The 17,844-nt window shown below is 52.9% G+C and overlaps 1 protein-coding gene across 10 annotated transcripts; it reads right to left on the bottom strand.

The window, feature by feature from the left end:
- Positions 1 to 356: 356 nt before the first annotated feature.
- Positions 357 to 17,603, bottom strand: KIF23 (kinesin family member 23). Of its 10 annotated transcripts, none has more exons than XR_008311528.1 (25): positions 17,400 to 17,595; positions 15,247 to 15,313; positions 14,978 to 15,106; positions 13,815 to 13,920; positions 13,555 to 13,691; positions 13,038 to 13,147; positions 12,645 to 12,818; positions 12,077 to 12,118; positions 11,681 to 11,793; positions 11,427 to 11,548; positions 11,091 to 11,193; positions 10,732 to 10,811; positions 10,537 to 10,656; positions 9,560 to 9,719; positions 8,473 to 8,637; positions 7,552 to 7,709; positions 7,078 to 7,251; positions 6,225 to 6,404; positions 5,624 to 5,959; positions 3,144 to 3,374; positions 2,573 to 2,655; positions 1,946 to 2,027; positions 1,776 to 1,846; positions 1,503 to 1,573; positions 357 to 977 (listed from the first exon to the last, which is right to left on the bottom strand). XR_008311528.1 is itself a non-coding variant. In XM_053273080.1 (24 exons), exons 1-24 carry the CDS (start codon positions 17,411 to 17,413, stop codon positions 962 to 964), a joined length of 2,970 nt encoding a protein of 989 aa, XP_053129055.1. In that variant the 5' UTR covers positions 17,414 to 17,599; the 3' UTR covers positions 357 to 961. The 10 variants fall into 10 exon arrangements, 8 of the variants coding, with proteins under 8 accessions (XP_053129055.1, XP_053129056.1, XP_053129054.1 ...); XR_008311527.1 differs by having other exon boundaries at positions 1,470 to 1,573; XM_053273080.1 differs by lacking the exon at positions 1,503 to 1,573 and having other exon boundaries at positions 12,645 to 12,815; positions 17,400 to 17,599.
- Positions 17,604 to 17,844: the final 241 nt, after the last annotated feature.

Consider the following 17,844-nt stretch of genomic DNA (forward strand, 5'->3'; position numbering starts at 1 on the left):
TCTAGAATGCAGGCCTGAAATCTAGGCATAGAAGACATCCCAGTTGCATATACAAGCCCTCCATAAACTGCACAGGACAACACAGACCCTGGGCAGGAAGTTTGACTAGCCCCGGTGAGCTGGCTTGTAGAGAGACAATGCCGCTCCTGCCATCTAGTGGAGTGAGGGGAGGAATCTGAAGCATCCAGGAGGCCGCCTTTTTCTGTGTGAAGATTAGCTTCCAGTGTGTCTTCAAAAGGAGGAGGAAACCCCACATCGAGAGCATCTACTGCTGCAATATGGCTAGCCAGCAAGATGCACTGGGGGGTTTCTGGCTTCTCACTCTGCTTCTTCACAAGGCAGGATTGGAGACCAGCTTGACCACAAGTGAAGTTTTTATTTGCAAGTTCAAAAAATCTCACACAGGAGTATAGCCATCTCACTACCCAGCTGACGAATCCTCCCGGCACATTAAGACCATGCATAGCTGACAAACAACAGATAGGACAGCCAACCCGTAAAGTTCCCTCCGCTCTGCAGGAGACAAGACTACCCAGCCCACCTGTCTGCAGGTACGTGGATGCACCTGGTTCAGGAGGAAGGAGCTGTTGCGAATCAGGACTACCAGTCTAAACCAAATTCTTCTAAAGTGCATTAGGGCAGCTAAATAAATAGCAGCACATTTTTAATACAAAATCCCTTGAACAAATGTGGAAGGCCCAAGGAAAGAAAGAATGTCGCACGATGTGAGTAAAAACAGGGCCAGAACGTGCTGGGGAGGCCCTCTTCAGAAGAGAGGCGGCCTTAGAAGAGGACAGTCCAGAGGGGAGAGAAGGCCGTCTTCCTCAGCAGCACAATGCAGGACAGGGCCAGAAAAAGCAAAAAAGTACTTTTATTGCAGAGGTTTCCCTTCAGGCACTGCCTTCCATAGCCAGCTCTGGAGCCTGCCACAATCCCTTCGACAAACAGGAATCCCAGAGGCTCAAGGTTTTCTACGCCTGGGGGGACAAGGGGGTTGGATCGGTAAACCACCAACAAGCAAGCCAGAGATCTGGAATGTTAATCCCAGTGCCAACATTCACAGGGGGGGGCACCCCTACAGGGATCCCGTGGGGGCCACCCAGCTGCCCACAGCCTGCGAGAGGGGCTTCTCTCACACTGCTTTCCAGACAGGAGCGGTGCTGTTTCTCTGAGCCCCAACACCGGAAAGTGGCTCCCTGCTCCAGCAGCTCAGAGAATGTGTCCTGACCCCATAGCAGTTGAGCCAGTGACCAGGCCTGCGGGGAGGGCAGAGACCCAGGGAAGAGCCCCAGGAGCTAGGCCAGGCGGGTGCAGGATCCAGCACCTGACCCACCACTTTTAAAGAGGGCAGCAGGGCTTAGAACCTTTAGGGTACCAAACTAGGCCTTGACGTGTGAGCAGCGTTCCCTCCATCGCTAGAACGTAGGTTTCCAGCACACCTCTTGCTGCCTCTCTCCCTCCATGTTTACCTCCAGTGCCCTCTTTCCTGCCTCTCAACATGCCTTGCCAGACTGCCAGTGCTCTTCCCCCGAGCTGAACAGATATCACTTCCACGGCAGGATCCGGCACCTAGCTGCAAGAGGCCAGACCTCAATACTGAACTGGCTGCTCAGTCCTAAGCCTGCCGTGAGCCGGGCACCGCCCTCCGCTCCCTTCCGTCTCGGTGACCAAGCAGGGGCTCTGCCCAGTGGCACACCCCACATCTCCAAGGCACACAGAGCTGAAGAGGTGGAGGACCACGCGGCGCGGAGGGAAGGCGTGGGGCAGAGACTTACTTGGGCTGAGCGTGGTGCTGGTAACCCGGGCCGAGATGAGAGCCGGCCTTCATCTCCACTGCAACGGAACACTGGAGAGAGACACGGGCGCCACCTGGTCAAGAGCCCCCTCGGCCACATCTTCGCCACCCCCAGCACCCCCCCCCAAGACTCCGCCGCCCGGAACTTACTCTCGTTTCCACATCTGTCCATTCGGACTCCGTTGCCTCTTCGGGGGGCAGAGGGCTGGAGGGAGAAGAGCGCCGCTTGCGACTGGGAGGAAGCAAAGAGAAGCAGCAGGGTCAGGCCCAGGGACCTGCCTCAGGCAGCAAGAGGGCACACAGCAGGACTAGCGACGAGAGAGAGAGAGAGAAGCGAAGGCAGCAGCAAGAGCCCCCTCACAGTCGCCAGCATGTTACAGCCACGGTGGCAGGCTGCCCATCTGTATTCTTTAACTGTGCATGTATTTCATCGTCTGATCTCAACATCTGAGCAAAGGACATAATTTTGCCTTTGTGTGATGCATTTACACTGCCTTTGCTTCTCCTGGATTAGACTGAATAGCTCTATTGTGATCACTGATCACGGAAATATAGTTTTAAGGCAAGGCTGCCAGCAAACCAGATGTAGGCAGGTCCCTGACCTCAGAGCACACATCCACCACTAGATGCATTTCTGGCCCTCGAGCAGGAGCCCAGCTCACCCAGATGCCCCCCACGGAGATATGGCAGGCCCTCCTCCAACTCCCAAGCGGCAACGACAGTCTTGAGACAAGACATCAAGGGGCCTGCAAGCCATTGGGGCTGGGAGCAACTCACCCAGTTGGAGATTCTTGCTTCAGGGTTTCTATCTCCGTGAACTGGACAGCCTGGCCACCACCTCTGGTCTTGAACACATCTCCCTGAAAGCAAGAAGCCGCTCAGATACATTTTCCCACAGAGGAGCTTGTAAGTGGAATGCAGCTTGGTGGTCCCACTTTCGCTGCCCCCCTCCAATCTGACAGATGTGATGACAGAAGCCAAAACTCCCTTCTCCCAGCAGCACAGGTCAGCCAAGCCAGGCGGGGCCTACAGAATGGGGCCCAAGCCTGGGCAAGAAAGCCACTCCACTAGGTTACCTCGTTCATTCACATACCCCCCACCCCCAGTGTCAAAAAAGAGCTAAATGAAAAAAGAGATTGAATGGAATCGCTCGGCACAACCACTACCTTCCCCCCACCCTACCCAAAACAGTCCTGGGACTTTGGAAAAGGGTCTCGGCTCTAAATGTGGAAAGTTCCAGTTGCACCAGGCTGTAGGCTTGGCTTCCTCTTTCCTGCAAGAGCAAGACTGTGGGGCATATGCCAAACCCCACCTCCCTCCCCAAGGTCTGCCTGCAGCCCCACTGCACCTTGATCAGCTTCGTCTCGATCTCCCCGTCAGAGGCCAGCTCCTGATGGGTCAGCATGTACTTGTCACACTTGGCCAGCGCCTTTTCGTTGGCAGCCGCCACCGTGATGGCGTGGGGGACGTGGGGCTGCATGACCGTTTCAGTCTGGACGTTGGAGGGTGGCTTGTGGTCCACCCATCTCTCCCCAGCTGAGCGAGAGCGCCTGTGCCGGAGACGGATTGGCGGAGCGTTCTGAGTGGATCATGGAAGGAATCACAAGAAGCAAGAACCGTCAGCAACAGGCCAGCAACAAGCAGACTCGTGGAAAACGCATCTTGGGGGGCTTGGGGCTACTAGCTTAGCCGCATTACAAAGATCCAGGGGTGACATTTTAGTCATTTCCCTTCACAAACACATACTCCTAACTGGGTCAGACTACAACAACAACAACAACAACAACACCGCTTTTCCACAAGAGGCTCCAAAGCCGTTTACATCAATCCATCCATCAATCAGATGGCTCCCTGCCCCAAAGGGCTCACAATCTAAACAGAAACATAAGACAGGCACCAGCAACAGTCACTGGAAGTACAGTGCTGGGGGTGGAGCGGGCCAGTTACTCTCCCCCTGCTCACTAAAGAGAACCACCATGTTAAAAAGGTGCCTCTCTGCCCAGTTAGCAGGGGTTAGACTAGGTCCATCCAGCCCGGAAGCAGCTCCAGTGTTTGGCCGAGGCTCTTTCCCACCAGCTCCACTCCAAATGGAGAGGCCTGAATGGACCCTCTGCCTGCAGAGTGCACACTCTGCCACTGAGCTGGGACCCTTCCTCATTTCACTCCCAACTTCTGCACCCACATTTCAGCGTAAAGCTGACAGGGGCACACTCTGTGGTTGGGTGAGGAGAGGCAGAGAAGAGGAAGGCCCAGGGCAACAGCAGCGGGCCTCTGGCACTTGCCCAAAGAAAGTGACGGTCACAGGCTAAGGGAAGGGTGGCACTGCCCAGGAGCAAGCCTCTCCCTCCTAGATTCCTGTTAGTTGCAGGAGGGATTTTTTGCTTACGGGGATGTGAGTGAACCATTCCCACTTGCTTTTCGCCTAGACTCTCAAATCCCTCGAGGCTTCAGAATTCCTCTCAGACATTAACAGAGAGTAATGCTTTGGGGGGTTAAAGACACATTCAGATGAATTTGAGGAGTGTGTGGTCTGCTGCAGATCAGCCTAAATAGCCAGGCTCTCAATTTTATTTTTTTTTTAAACAATTGCAAAACCAAGGTGGGCATTCCCCCCAGACACAATTCCCATCACCCTTGTTGCAGTGGATGATGGCAGTTGTAGTCCAACACCGGGGGGACGGGGCAGCAGTGTTGGGAAGCCTTGCTCTAGAACAGAAGCACACAGTGACCCGTGCCTAGGAGGGACAGATGTCCTGCTCCACTTCCCCTCAGCCCTGGAGCATCCATGAAGAAGGGAAGTCTAGGAATGACGGCCATGAACTCAGCCTGGCCCCTGACTTCCAGATGGCAACCCACAGCCATGGAAGAATAGTTGACAGTGACAACTCCTCCTCGGTAGGGATCTGACCTGCCCATTAATGGATCACCCTCCCTGTGGAGGAACAGGGTGACCAACGTGCCTCTTCAGCTGCACTTTCCAGAGTTTTGACTGCAGCAGTAGGAGGTGCAAGATTATGAACTGGGTGTCAGGCAACTCCGTCCTGGTATTTGAGAGGCAAATACAGTGAAATGTTGTCTAAATGAATTACTGTTAATTATCCCCTGCAATGCAATCCAATTTCATCATCCTGATGACATTTAAGTTTAGGAATGGGGTGAGTGTTCTGGGCCGGCAACAGTTTCTGGTGTTCACTTAAAGCAACCCCCCTGCCCCCGCCCCCCCAATATCCTTTTAGACGACCTAGGAGAGAGTCAAGCCAGCCAGGTGCCAAATTTAGATTGGAAGAGGAGCCTGCATGCAAGAAAGGGTGGATAAAAGGCTAATCAAAAGTAGTTTAATTGGACAAAGTTAGAAACTGGAAAACATGAAGGGTTGAGACAAGAATGTGGCTTCTGCCTACCACCTTCTAGACAGGTTTAGCATCACGTTGGCCAAGTGAAAATGAAAACCAGCCATCCAGACCAAGATGGTGCCCAAGGTCGGAAAAACTTGCATCTGTGCAAACTGCTTGTCTCGACCCTACTCAACAAGCAGATGCAATCGGCCAAGTGTTCACACGGCCAGATGAGAAACCTAGGAAGGGGGAGGGAAGTTATGAATTGGAGTAGACACTGGCCTAAATTTGTGCTCCTTGAGAAGAGCCACTCTTGCCTCAGGGGCAGATCAGAAGGGCTGGTTGTCGTGAGTGGCCACAACTGACGTGGTGCTCCCCTCGCCTCTTGGAGTCCCAGGAAGGAGGACCAGCTGCTCCGGCTCCTCCTCCTCCCTGCCTCTCTGCTGCTCCTCGACTTCAAGCTGGGCCCTGCACCACCCCGGCCATCACTAACCCTGCAACAAGGGTCCTCTTCTCCCTCTAGCGCCTCTCTACCGCTAGGGACCTCCACGGCGGCTCCGCTCCAGCACATGCCCCGCCTCCGCTCTGACAGGACACCGGGCCTGGCTCGCTCTGGCTCCTGCTGCCTACTCCTGACTCGGGACATGCCGCCTCCGCCACCAGGGCACTTGCTGCCGCCGCGCGTGGGTGTCCTCTGCTCCCATTCCGAGACGCAGGAGGCCACGGAAATGCTGCTGCACGAGTTGGAACGCCTGTGCAGCTGTGGCTGGTTTGTGGCTGGCAGGTGGTGGTGGTGGTTAGGGAGCGGAGTGACACAGTTACTAGAAAACTGAAGAGAGGTGCCATTAGGGAACAAGGAACAGAGGACAGCAGCTGCTGTAACACCCCTCCTGAACAAGCTGCTGCAGACCCTACAGCTGAACCGAGCAGATGTCGGAGAGGGAGAGAGAGAGAGAGAGAGAGGAAGACAGGCAAGGACAGACACAAAAGGTCAGCTCAAGGTCCTCAGGAGATTTAAGCAACCTTGCTAGGCTACACATTCCCAACCAAACGAGTCCACCTCAGCAGACACAAGGGACATGAAGGCCACCTACAGGGACAGGAGGCGGAGAGAGCGACCTGGGCAAGACCTTCTCCCTGTCCTTTTCCCGAGAAGGCCTCTCTGGCTTGCTGCTCTTGGGCTCTGTGACAATGGCTTTCAGCTGCTTCAGTTTCTCGTCTTTCACCCAGAGCTTGTTCTGCATCTCAAGCTGCTTGGCTGCCACCCGTCGCTCCTGCAAGGGAGAGAAGCAGCTTCTTTTAGGGCTGGAAAACAAGTCCTGGACCAAGTCCGCCAGCTCTGGGCACACAAGCAGAGTGCCCGCAATTGGCATGCTCCCTCCCACACAGCCTTCTCCAACGGGATGCAATCTCTTCAGCGGCCAGATCCTCGAAAGGCAGACTGCTGGAGAAAGCGTCCCCCACTTGGTCACACATCCACATGGCCAAGCCCCAGAGTGAGCCTTTCTCTTCCCTGTTTTGGGGTGTTAGGGGCACAAAGAGCCAGAGTGCTGTGAGATACTGCCAATTACTCAGGCAGCCAGAAGGGCTGGTGCAGTTGAGCCCTACTGGGGAGTGGGAGGAAGTTGTCGTCCTTGCACATGGAGAAGGAAGGCTGGGACACCAAACAAAAAAAGAGAGGAAGGAGACACAGGTAATCCCTTGCTAGAGCCCAACCATTCTGCTGAGAAAGCAGTGGGAAGGACCTCCAGGCGGGGATGCCTAAGGCTCAGCCTTCCAGGGGAAGGGAAAGCAACTATTTCCTCTGAAGAACAGAGGAGTTCTCTTCAGTCAGGGCCAGGGCCATTGCATATGCCTGGGGCTCTCCTAGGGACTTTGGCAGGCTTGCCTTGTACTTCAAGCAGCCCGCCTCCAAAAGCAGTGCTCGGCCAGAGGCTGCACACTTACACACTCCTTCTCCCACTTCATGGTGGTCTCCGTCACCATGCCCTGCAGCCGGACTTCCAGGCGCCGCTTGTCCGAAACCTGGCGCTGCAGCTTCTGGCTCTTGTTCTCCAGCTCCTGGTGGAGGTTGCGCTTCTCTTCTTCATAGATGGCTGTCGTCTTCTCCAAGATGTCAATCTGGCGGAACAAACAGGTGCCTGTTGCGAAACCTCCTCGCGTTGAGCAGCAAGGGCTTTTTTGTTGTTGTTGACAAAGAGAGAGCCCACATTGCAGCAGATGTGACAAACATGCGCTACAATGGAGTATCCATCAACAAGGTATTGCAACCGAGAAGCACCTCAGCACAACACAGCCTCCAAGACGCCCAGCCCCTTTTCTAGCCCAGGGAGTTATCTCGGAGACGGTTTTTTCAGCAAGCACAAGACTCGATACAAGATTCTGGCTCATATAGGGAAGGTACTTTAAGAACACACCCACCTTGTACTCCAGTGTTTTCGCTTTCTTCTCCAGCCGCTCAATCTCCGTCCTCTGCCCTGATATGACTTTGTCCTTTTCAGTCATTTTCACTTGCGTGTAGTTTTCTTTGGAGACCATGCTGGCATCCATTTCTTGCAGCATGCTCTTCACAGCAAGCACTGCAACAGGAAAGAAATGTCTTCACCACCAGCTAGGTTATGGACTAAGGATGCCAACAGGGTAGTTAAGCCCCCAGCCCCACGGCTCTGGCTATAGCCACATCTATAAAATGGGAGTCAGGTGAGAGAGTTAAGATGGAGCTGTTCCCAGGAGAGGCAAGACTGTCAGAGTGCTTCTTGGAGGTAGACACACCGCACGTTAGGCTAATGAGTTCACCAATGGGAGAAGACTCCTCCCCATTCTATAGCCTGCTGTACAGAAACTATCCAAGTCACTTTTCAACCCTAAGGGCTGCCAAAGGCAGCTCACAACCATCGATTTCAAAGTTGCCCCACCCCGCACTCTCCCTCTCCCTCACCCACCACTCACAGTATCACAAGGAAGAAAGTTAACCAAGGCAAAAGAAATTTGGCACAACAGAGGAGTCTGCATGCACCGGGAAGTCAGTAGGGGGTGTGTGTCTGTCAAGTGGACCTGCTAGAGGAGGGAGCTCCACAGACTGGCGGCCGCCACTGAAGAGACCTTGGTTGGCCTTGCCGCCCACCCCACCCCTCCCATCCCCGCATCACACTGCTGTGGCTGGCCAGAAAAATAAAGAGTTCCCTGCTGAGAATCTGCGGCATTAAAGCAGCCCCCCCCCCCCCCCCGCCGATCGCAGTTTGTCATAAAGCACTGCAGTTTCCCCACTCCCAGGGGACTCTGCCGAGCTGGCGATTGCTCGCCGAAACATTCACGGCAGGAGAGAAGCACTGAACGGGTTACCGTTTTTGGTGAACTCTTCCGTCAGCGCCTTGCGGATGCGGTGGCGTTTCTCGAGCACTTCGATCAGCCGCGGAAGGGTCTGGTCGTCGTCAATGTCCAGAAGTTCACAGCAAGGCAGGGGAGGGAAGCTCTGCACGAGCAGCTCTGTGAGGGAGCGCTCTCTTTCTGCAAGGTTCCAAAGGGGGCCATCTTGAGGGGGCAGCACTCACAGGATTCCTGCTCTTCCCCCAACACATCCCCTTGCTCCCTGCCACAGACACTTTCCCCCAGCCAAGTGCCTGCCCAGGTAGAACGAGCAGGGCTCAGCTCGAGGAGGGAGTCTGGGCCCGAGTTCTGGCAGCTTCCCAGCAGGAAGAGTGAAGCCGCTCCCAAGAGCCTCTGCACAGGCCTCTATGTGCTTGAACCCTGCGTACTGCTGGGCTGCTGACAGGACAGACTCGTGCTGAATGTGCACGCACAAGAGGGCAGCCAGAGGAAGCGGCCTTCTACCGAGTCAGACCCTTGGTCCATCTAGCTCAGTATCGTCTACACGGACTGGCAGTGGCTTCCCAGCCCTATCCCGAAGAGGCTGCCAGGGAGGGCACATGGAACCTTCTGCACACAAGCAGGCAGATACTCTTCTACTGAGGTATGGCCCCATCCCCTCAGGCGAAGATCTTCCAGCGCTTACACACATGTAGTCTCCCATGCAAAGACCTTGCTTAACCAAGGGGACGATTCATGCTTGCTACCACAAAATCAGCTCTCCTAACTCACTCATTCACACACACACACACACACACACACACTCCAAAAATGGCTGCATTTCAGCTGCAGGACAGTGAGAAGGTATTAGACAGACCCATGCTTGAATGTGTCTTTCCTTCAGGTAGTGTTTTATCCTCGCAACCCCCATGCAAGGTAGGCTAGGCCAAGCGAGAGTGGTGGCTTCAAGGTCACCCAGTGAGGCCTCGTGGTTGGGGGGTAGGATCTGAACCCAGGTCTTCCTAGCTCTGGCCTGCCACGAGCCACTGTGGCGCAGGGGTTAAGTGCACACTGTATCCGTTTGCTTCCAGCCAGCCAGCCAAAACAGCCTCTTGGGACTCACCTCCACCGATGGGTCCACCTCGGATTTCCAGCTGCCGTGAAAGCTCCTCCTTGAAAGCCTGGTTCTTGAACCGCCGGCCGGGGGTCAGCCCACACAGTGGCTTGTCAGCCGGTCTTGCCACCTCGACCTCCTGCGTAATCTCTGCGAACCGCATGACTTGCTACAAGAACATGATGATATTTGGGGGTCGCACAGGGTCTAGCATGGGGCGGCCGGCCAGCTGATTGCGGCTGGGGATGAGGGGAGTGGCAGTCAGACAGCCGAGAGCCTCAGGCTGGCCACCCCCACGTAGCACTTACAAAATGAAGACGGGACCCTGCCACATTAGCCACACCTGAAGCCAGCCCAGATGCCTGTCCTGAACACACGTCAGCAGGCAGAGACCACAGGCACACACAGATCAAGCCACGGACGACTGTCCTCCGGAACCACCTCCACCTATACAAGCTTCTCCGGCATTTAAGATCAGCACTGGAGGCCCTCCTCTCTGTTCTGCCTTGGTGCAAGATCAGAGAGGTTGCGACCAGATAGACGGGTGTTTCTCAGTAGTGGTGCTGCCACAACTGGGATGTTCTCTCACTCTGTTTCAGATGTTTTTTTTAGAGACTCTTGTTTCAGCAAGCTTTTGACTTCAAACTGGATTACTCTTTTATAGAATTTTATGACCTGCTTCTTCACCAGTAAGACGACCACTGAGTTTCACATCTTCAACTTTAAGTTCTTCTTATAATGGTACTATCTACTGAGTGTTTACAGAAAAGTGGGACGCAAGTAATACAATAAAGTTCCCCCCTCCTCAAAACCAAACCGAAGCCAATTCTGCTCAAAAGCTGATCCAAGTAAATGGCTTTACACTCCTTTTTAAGGAGGTCCATAGGGGACAGCCTGGCCACCAGCAAGAGAGACCAAGGTCAAAACGGCCTTTCCACCAGCTTCTGTAAATATCACTATGGAGGATAGAGTCAGATCTAAGTTACCAAGCTCTCGTCGTAGTCTTCAGCCTTTGGATTTACGCAGACAATCATGCGCACTTTTCCTTCGCCATCAAAGTAGTTCTTGAAGAGATGGGTCAGTTTCGAGTCTCTATATGGGACCATCTAAAGAAAAGTTTCAGTAAGCACAGCATTTAAGACTAGACTGCTGAAGACCCACAACAATGACTTACTACGTACCTTGTTGGTACCGTAGGCCTGATTCTCTCGCAGAGCTTCAATACAGGTTCTTAGTGTCATCAGTGATTGGTTAATATTGCCTGTAACAAAAGAGGAAGGCATGTGACCGTTTCCTAGCATATGGGAGCCGAAAGAGAAAAAAAGTGCTTAAGCAGTAAAAGTCTTTATTACATAAAATAATCTAACAGAACGCACAAGACAGCCAACGCTGTAGAACCATAATTTTGTACCAAAGCAGAAGTCCGAGCAAAAATGTGTAGTGCTAATTTCTCTCAGGTTTTGGCTTTCAGTACCAGAGGTGAGTAGCACAGCCTGGATAGTGTCAAAGCAGCAGCCCGCTGCCAGAAAGCAGCACCTACCTGCTTCACGCAGTCTGTTCCCTTCCGCTTTGGTTCGGTTTGTTCTTTCACTTCCGGCCAGGTCAACCAAAGACAGTTGGCTCAAGGTGATTAGTTCTCGGTCCTGAGAAAAGAGAAGGCACATTTCTAAGGAAGAAGCACCACCAGGACAAAGTCTCAACATCTATCAATTGGGAAGAGCAATAAAGTGGTCTGAGGCCGTGTGACAACTTTGTAGATCTACAGTCAGGATCCTCAGGTCTGCATCACCCGAGGAGGAGTTACCGTTACAAGCTTGAAACCTGGCATCAGGGGCTGGGAAGGTGGTGCACTTTCTTCCACTCTTCCGAGTGTTACCTGTAGAACGTTGTCCCCGTCTGCATCCAGTGGAGCCTGGGCCAGCTTGATGAGGAACACGCTATGCGAACGGCTAGATTCATGGTTGAGCTGAGTGTCTGCAACACGCCGCTTCTTCTGCCCTGTTAACAGAAGCAGTCTTGAGCCCGGGGACTCCCAGCAGTGCCTGCTCTCAGGCACAGAAGGGGAGAGTCCCTAATGAAGGGCCCCCTTCTCCCCCTGGGCAGCAGGGCACTTTGAAGAAGCCTTCCTACCTCTCCAGAAGACTTCGAAAGCTTCTTCCGTGGATTTGACCTCTATTTCTGTGCACGCAGCCACATACATATTGTGGTTCTGGTCTTCTCGGAGAATTTTGGACTGGGGAGCCCTGCAGAGTGAGGAGCCAGATGAAACTCATTGCTAGGAACAGGTTTCTTGTTAGTGACAATCCCGTCAGACACAGAAGCTCAGCAGCACTGCAAGCTAACAGTCAGCATTAGCTTACTTAGGCAAGCAGCGAGAAAGGCAAGTGCCAGAGACTTAGCTCTTAGGGAGGCAGGCAGGCAGGCATTCACCCTGCTACGTGCAAACAGCAGCTGGTCTCGCAGCCAGCTGGAAGCCAGCAGCCGTCTCTACTGCTAAGGAGAGAGAGAAAGGGTCTGTGCACCTACACAAAGTCAACGCTCCGCACTGGAGTGCCACAGCTGTTCCACCTACCAAAGGAATACAGTGTCAGCATTACAGGCCCACAGTCGTCACCCTTTCCTACCCAACACTTTAAGCGGGAGAGCATTCGCTAACTGTATGGTGGTACATACACATCTGAACCTGCTCTGAAGATCTACTTGGGAGCCAGTTCCTATGCATTAGTAAAGTAGAGAGCAGTCACATTACACTGAACGAGACCTTTTAGTTCTAGAGGTAGGCAAAGCCAGCCTCAGGACCACACAGTGATCCGCCATGTTTCTGCAGGACTCCAGGAACGCTGGCTCAGCCTTCTTGCCCAAGCCGACTTCTCCTCCCCTTTCCCCAGACCATCAGCCCAACGTCCTGGGAGCAGCCACCCCCTTGTCCTCAAAAGCACAAAAAGCACCCAAAGGCAGACCCAGCACCCGCTCGCCATCTTCTTTCCCGGAATCCACGTGACTCAGCCCCAGCGCTGCTGCTTGCCCCAAAGGAAGCGGCAGTCTGGTCAGCTGTTACGAGCCCAAGAGCCAAGCGGAAGAAAGCTGCACTCACTTGGGCTTGATTGGATCCAAGGGGGTTTCATCCAAAAGATCATAAATGTAGTTGTTGTAGATCTCGATGTAAGAGACGAACACACTGTAAACGTTATCTTCATCCACTTCTTCCAGCTTACAGTTGTCTTGCACATTGATCATATCTGCAATTTCAGGGTCTACTTGCCACCTGCTAAAGAGAGCAAGAAGACACCTTGCGGCCCTGGCTACCGGGACTGGCAACAGCTCTCCAGTCTCTCCGGCAGAGGCTCTGCGAGGCTGCACCTGGGACCTTTTGCACAGAGTGCTGCAACACCAAGCGGCAAGCCTTCCTTCCCAACCAGAGGTGGCCCCTCTGTAGAGAGTCCTAGCCAAGAGCAGTGCTCCTTCCCAGCATCCCGTAGCGACTTACTTGCCACTTGGCGTTTTTGCAAAGGGCAGAGTGTCTCTTTTCTGGCGCTCGAGTAAAGCATCCACCTCGCACTGCACCTCAACTCCATTCTTATCATCAAGCTTAAAAACCTGAGGGCGAGAGTTCCAGGAATGAGGAGCAGCTCTGCCAAGAGGGGAGCAGATGCAGCCTCCCTGATCTCAGGCCAAAACCTCTCGGCCTCAACGGCAGAAAGGATGGGCGGCTGAGGCCTGGACAAACTCACACCACTCTCATTAGAAATGGTTAAGAGCCTCCCTATCTCCGGTAGCTTTTAAAGAGTCTTTAAAAAGCTTGGGTGAATAAATGCATCTTTAACTAGAATTGTGGTTTTGTTTTATACCACCCCACGGCTCAAGTTTGGGGCGGTATACAAATATATTAAATGAATGCATAAAGGGCCCTCTCCTTGATAATGCAGGTCAGTTTGATCAGCCTCACTTCTGGAAGTGTTTGACTCAACTATCAAAGCTCTAAGATTCGGCAGGAAGAGACATACGTAGCGCTTGGCCTGAAGAGGTCTTATGCTGTTGAATATCGTGTCTAAGCAGCGAGGAAGCAGCCCTCCGTCCCCAGGGGAGCCTGTCATCGTGTGGGTTTTCCCACTCCCTGTAACGCCATATGTAAAGAGGAGACCTCGGAGAGAAGAGAGTCAATATCATCAAGGAGTTTCTAACCAGACACTCGGATTGCTGCCAAGAAGCAGCTCTTCATTCCGTGCCCTGGGAGGGTTTTCTACCCAGACCTCCTACAACATACCATTTCTTCCATGGATAAGGTCTTCCAACAGGGGTTTGGCAACCACATCAAAAACCCGTCTCTGAGCAACGTTTGTTCCAAACACTTCTTTAAATGAATACTGAACCTGAAAAGAAAGACAGCAAGCTGTTAGGAGGCCGCAGGGGGCAAAGAGCATCTCTCTTCTGTGCCCAGATAGTGGTTCGTATCCAAATGAGGAAGAAGAATGGTGCTGGATTTTGCTTCAGCATGTCAATCTTCAACATCACAGCGACCTCCTATGCCCCAAGATGGTGTTGGCTTCCTGTACCAAATCACAGTGAAGCTTCGCCACCATCCCATGGAGTTTTTCCTCCAGGATTTTCACTGGACAGTGCTGCTGAAGACAGGGTACTTTTATTTCCTCTGGGGGCATCACCCACTCTCAATGTCCCACCAGCACTTGTTTTGCCCAGGGAGACAGGAAGAAACCCACTGGTACATCAGAGATCGTTGTAATGGAGCCCTGTAGTCCAAATCCTGGCGTGACGGGACTCCATCACAATAAACTAATCATCTACCAGTGTATGCTTGGATTTCTTCCGGTCTCCCCAGACAAGACAAGTACCTTTGTCCTGAAGTGGAACATCCTGGGGCTGAAAATCAATCTTCCCCACCAACCCTCCCTTTTCAGGTAAGTAATGGCGCAGTGGGGAAATGACTTGACTAGCAAGCCATAGGTTGTGGGTTCGAATCCCCGCTGGTATGTTTCCCAGACTATGTAAAAGTAAAATGTGTCATCAAGTTGATTTCGACTCCTGGCACCCACAGACCCCTGTGGTTTTCTTTGGTAGAATACAGGAGGGGTTTACCATTGCCTCTTCCCACACAGTCTGAGATGATGCCTTTAAGCATCTTCCTGTATCGCTGCTGCCCAACAGAGTACCAGTGGGGATTCAAACCCGGCAACCTCTGGCTTGCTAGTCAAGTCATTTCCCTGCTGTGCCACTTAAGGTGACAGCAACGGTAAAGCCCTCCTGTAATCTACCAAAGACAACCACAGGGGTCTGTGGGTGCCAGGAGTTACACCGACTCCACGGAACACTTTACCTTTAGGTTACTCTCAGTTCTGCTTAAATTGGAAACCAACGTCATTGGAAACCAACCTTCCACTTCTGCCTCCAGCAGCTTTTCAGTAAACGTACCTCTCTATACTCCCCATTGCGGATGATGCGGTATCCATCAGGTGGATGAAGCTGGACTGTCGTGCTACTGATTACTTCTATGCAGCATTCTTGGTCTGGCACACTGACTGGGCGCAGTCGGCAGTACACCTGAGGAAAGAGAAACCCACTGCTTAGAAAAAAGAGTCTGAATTCAAATATTCAGTTGTGTTAAGCCAAGGAGAATTTGGCTCATTTTCCCCTGCTCCATTCAAACACAACATAAATCAGTCACTAAATCAGTCACTTACCCCAACAGGGTCTTTTAAGTTGTTTGATGTCTTCTTTGGCACTTGCTTTCTAGGTGTTTTAGTTCTACTGGGGATAAAGAAGTAGCAGACAAATCATGCCTTTTTTTAAAAGTCAGAAACAATGCAGAACAAGTAACATAACTATTCTGGGATCAGCATGAAAACAATGAAAAAGAGGTTCTGAAAAGGACAGTATACCTCAAAGCTACGCTAAGGATTATTACTACTAACAAGAGTTAGTGCAGTGTGCATGAAACTATTAATACAAACAAGACAAAGGCCCCATATAGAGAGCTTAACCACTACACCTCACTGCCTATTTCTTCCCTTCCGCTTGATTCTCAGAGCATAGGAAACTGCCTTATACCAAGTCAGACTATTGGTCCATCTAGCTCAGTACTGTCTACACAGACTGGAAGTAGCCCTCCAGGGTTTCAAGCAGGGGTCCATTCTGGAGAGATTCAACTGGGTATCCCTTCGGCATGCAAAGCCGCTGAGCCTCAGCCACATCCCCTAAAGGGAATATCTTACAGTGCTGACATGTCATCTCCCATTGAATGCAAACCAAGGCAGACCCGGCTTAATGTTTCAGTGCCTTATAAACACCTTGCGTTGACATCTATTTGACATGCTTTTGGAATAAGATCTATGAACGAGCTGCTCAATTAGAACAGAGAAAGCTGCCTTCTACCAAGCCAGAGTCTTGGTCCACCTAGCTCAGTATTGTCTACACAGATAGGCAGCAGCTCCAAGGCTTCAGGCAGGAGTCTTTCCCACCCCTTCCTGGAGACTCTGCCAGGAACCTTCTGCATGCAAAGCAGGTGCTCTGCCTAGGGATACTAACTGTCCCTTATTTCAGCCCCCAAATTGTTTGTCCCTTTGATTGATTGATTGATTGATTAAGTGCCATCAAGTCAGAGTCAACTCTTAGCGACCACAAAGAGAGATTCTCTCCAGGATGGTCTGTCTTCAACTTGGCCTTAAAGGTCTCTCAGTGGTGCATCCATTGCTGTCGTCATCGAGTCCATCCACTTTGAATCTGGTTGTCCTCTTCTTCTCTTTCCTTCCACTTTCCCCAGCATGATGGACTTCTCAAGGGAGCTGGTTCTTTGCATAATGTGTCCAAAGTATGATAGTTTGAGCCTGGTCATTTGTGCCCTGAGTGAAAACTCTGGATGGATTTGTTTTAGGATCCATTTGTTTGTCCCTTATTTTCAGCTACTGGCTCAGATTTTCAGTAAACAACAAAGTAATTGAACTCCAACTCCTTTCCCTTCTCCCTCCCTCCCTCCCAGAGTGCTCTATGGTTCTGGTGGGCTATAGACTGAGGATTGCCAACAGTCCCATGTTGGAGACATTGACAAAAGCATTAACAGCTATCAATGACAACTGAGCATTCTCCAGGTATCAGGAGCATGAGAAGCATGCAAGTGATGACTGCTAGGTAGTGCTCATATGCACAACCTCTCTTTACTGGCCAAGAAGGCTTCTCTTTCAAGTAAACAAAATGACATCCCGCCCAGCTGGGCTGACAGCGGCTCTATCCATAAGCAGAGGAGCAAGAAGCCACTGAAGTCACAGCTTGTACTGTGGCCTAAGTGGGAAGGTGGTGACTAAAAGCACAGCTGCTGGCACGCTGGCCCACCAGCTATGCCCCCACACAGGCCCCCACTCATGCCCCTTATTCAGGCAGTGGGGGTGTTGTGGTGGGCAACCCTACTAGCTGCTCTTGTGGGAGCAGGCATGACTTCTCCCATTTGCTAAGCAAAGTCCATCCTGGTTTGCACTTGAATGGGAGACTACATTGTGTGAGCACTGCGAGGCATCCCCCTTCGGGGCTGAGGCTGCTCTGGGGGGAGAAGAAAAGAAGGCTCCCGGCTCCCTCCCTGGCAGCATCACCAGCAAGGAGTGGGAGGAACTCCTGCCTGCCACCCTGGAGAAGCCGCTGCCAGTCTGGGTCGACAACCCTGAGCCAGACGGACTAGCGGCCCGACTCGGGATGTGGCGGCGGCAGCAGCGGCCTCGGCTCCTCCTGAGCGACGGCCCCGCCCCACCCCCGCAGCCCGCCCTGCTCCGACCCAGGTCGCCTCACTCGGACTGCGGCCTGCACTTCGAGCTCGCCAGCCCAGTTTCGCGCCCCCTGAGCAACTCACGCCGCCGCCTTCATCTCGCCGCGCCGTTTCGCTCCGCTTCGTCCGCGACGCCGCCGCGCCAACTCTTGCCCCCAAGGTTCGGTTTGAACGTTCCCTCGCGCTTCCCAGCACCCCCCGCGCGCCCTGCTCTAATTCAAATCTGGCCAATCAGGATGGAGCGAGACGGGGAGGGAGAGACCAGGGGCGGAGCCCGGAGAGCGACCTATCGCGCTCAAGGCCCTGCCCTCGCGCAGCCACGTCGCCTCCTCCCCCCGCCCCTTTCCTTTCTCCAGGGTGGTTTGTGTTGTCGCGTCACTTATGCGTCATAAAAGGAGCGCGTGGGGACGGGACAGCTTGGGCGTGGGCGCTCCGTCTCCATGACAACCCCGGGACGGACTCGAGCTCAGGCTTCAAGCCCGCGGGCAAGGCCCGAACGCGAGAAGCAGCTTTTTTAAATCAAGTGCAG

The sequence above is a fragment of the Hemicordylus capensis genome, chromosome 10 (genome assembly GCF_027244095.1).
Source record: "Hemicordylus capensis ecotype Gifberg chromosome 10, rHemCap1.1.pri, whole genome shotgun sequence".
Classification (NCBI taxonomy): domain Eukaryota; kingdom Metazoa; phylum Chordata; class Lepidosauria; order Squamata; family Cordylidae; genus Hemicordylus; species Hemicordylus capensis.

Bases quoted from the DNA above. Each gene is read 5' to 3' on its own strand.
- KIF23 (XM_053273079.1), bottom strand. The intron at 10,657-10,731 runs GTACGTAGTAAG...ACTTTTCTTTAG, and splicing joins AGGCCTACGGTACCAACAAG to ATGGTCCCATATAGAGACTC. The intron at 7,710-8,472 runs GTAACCCGTTCA...TTCCTGTTGCAG, and splicing joins GGAAGAGTTCACCAAAAACG to TGCTTGCTGTGAAGAGCATG.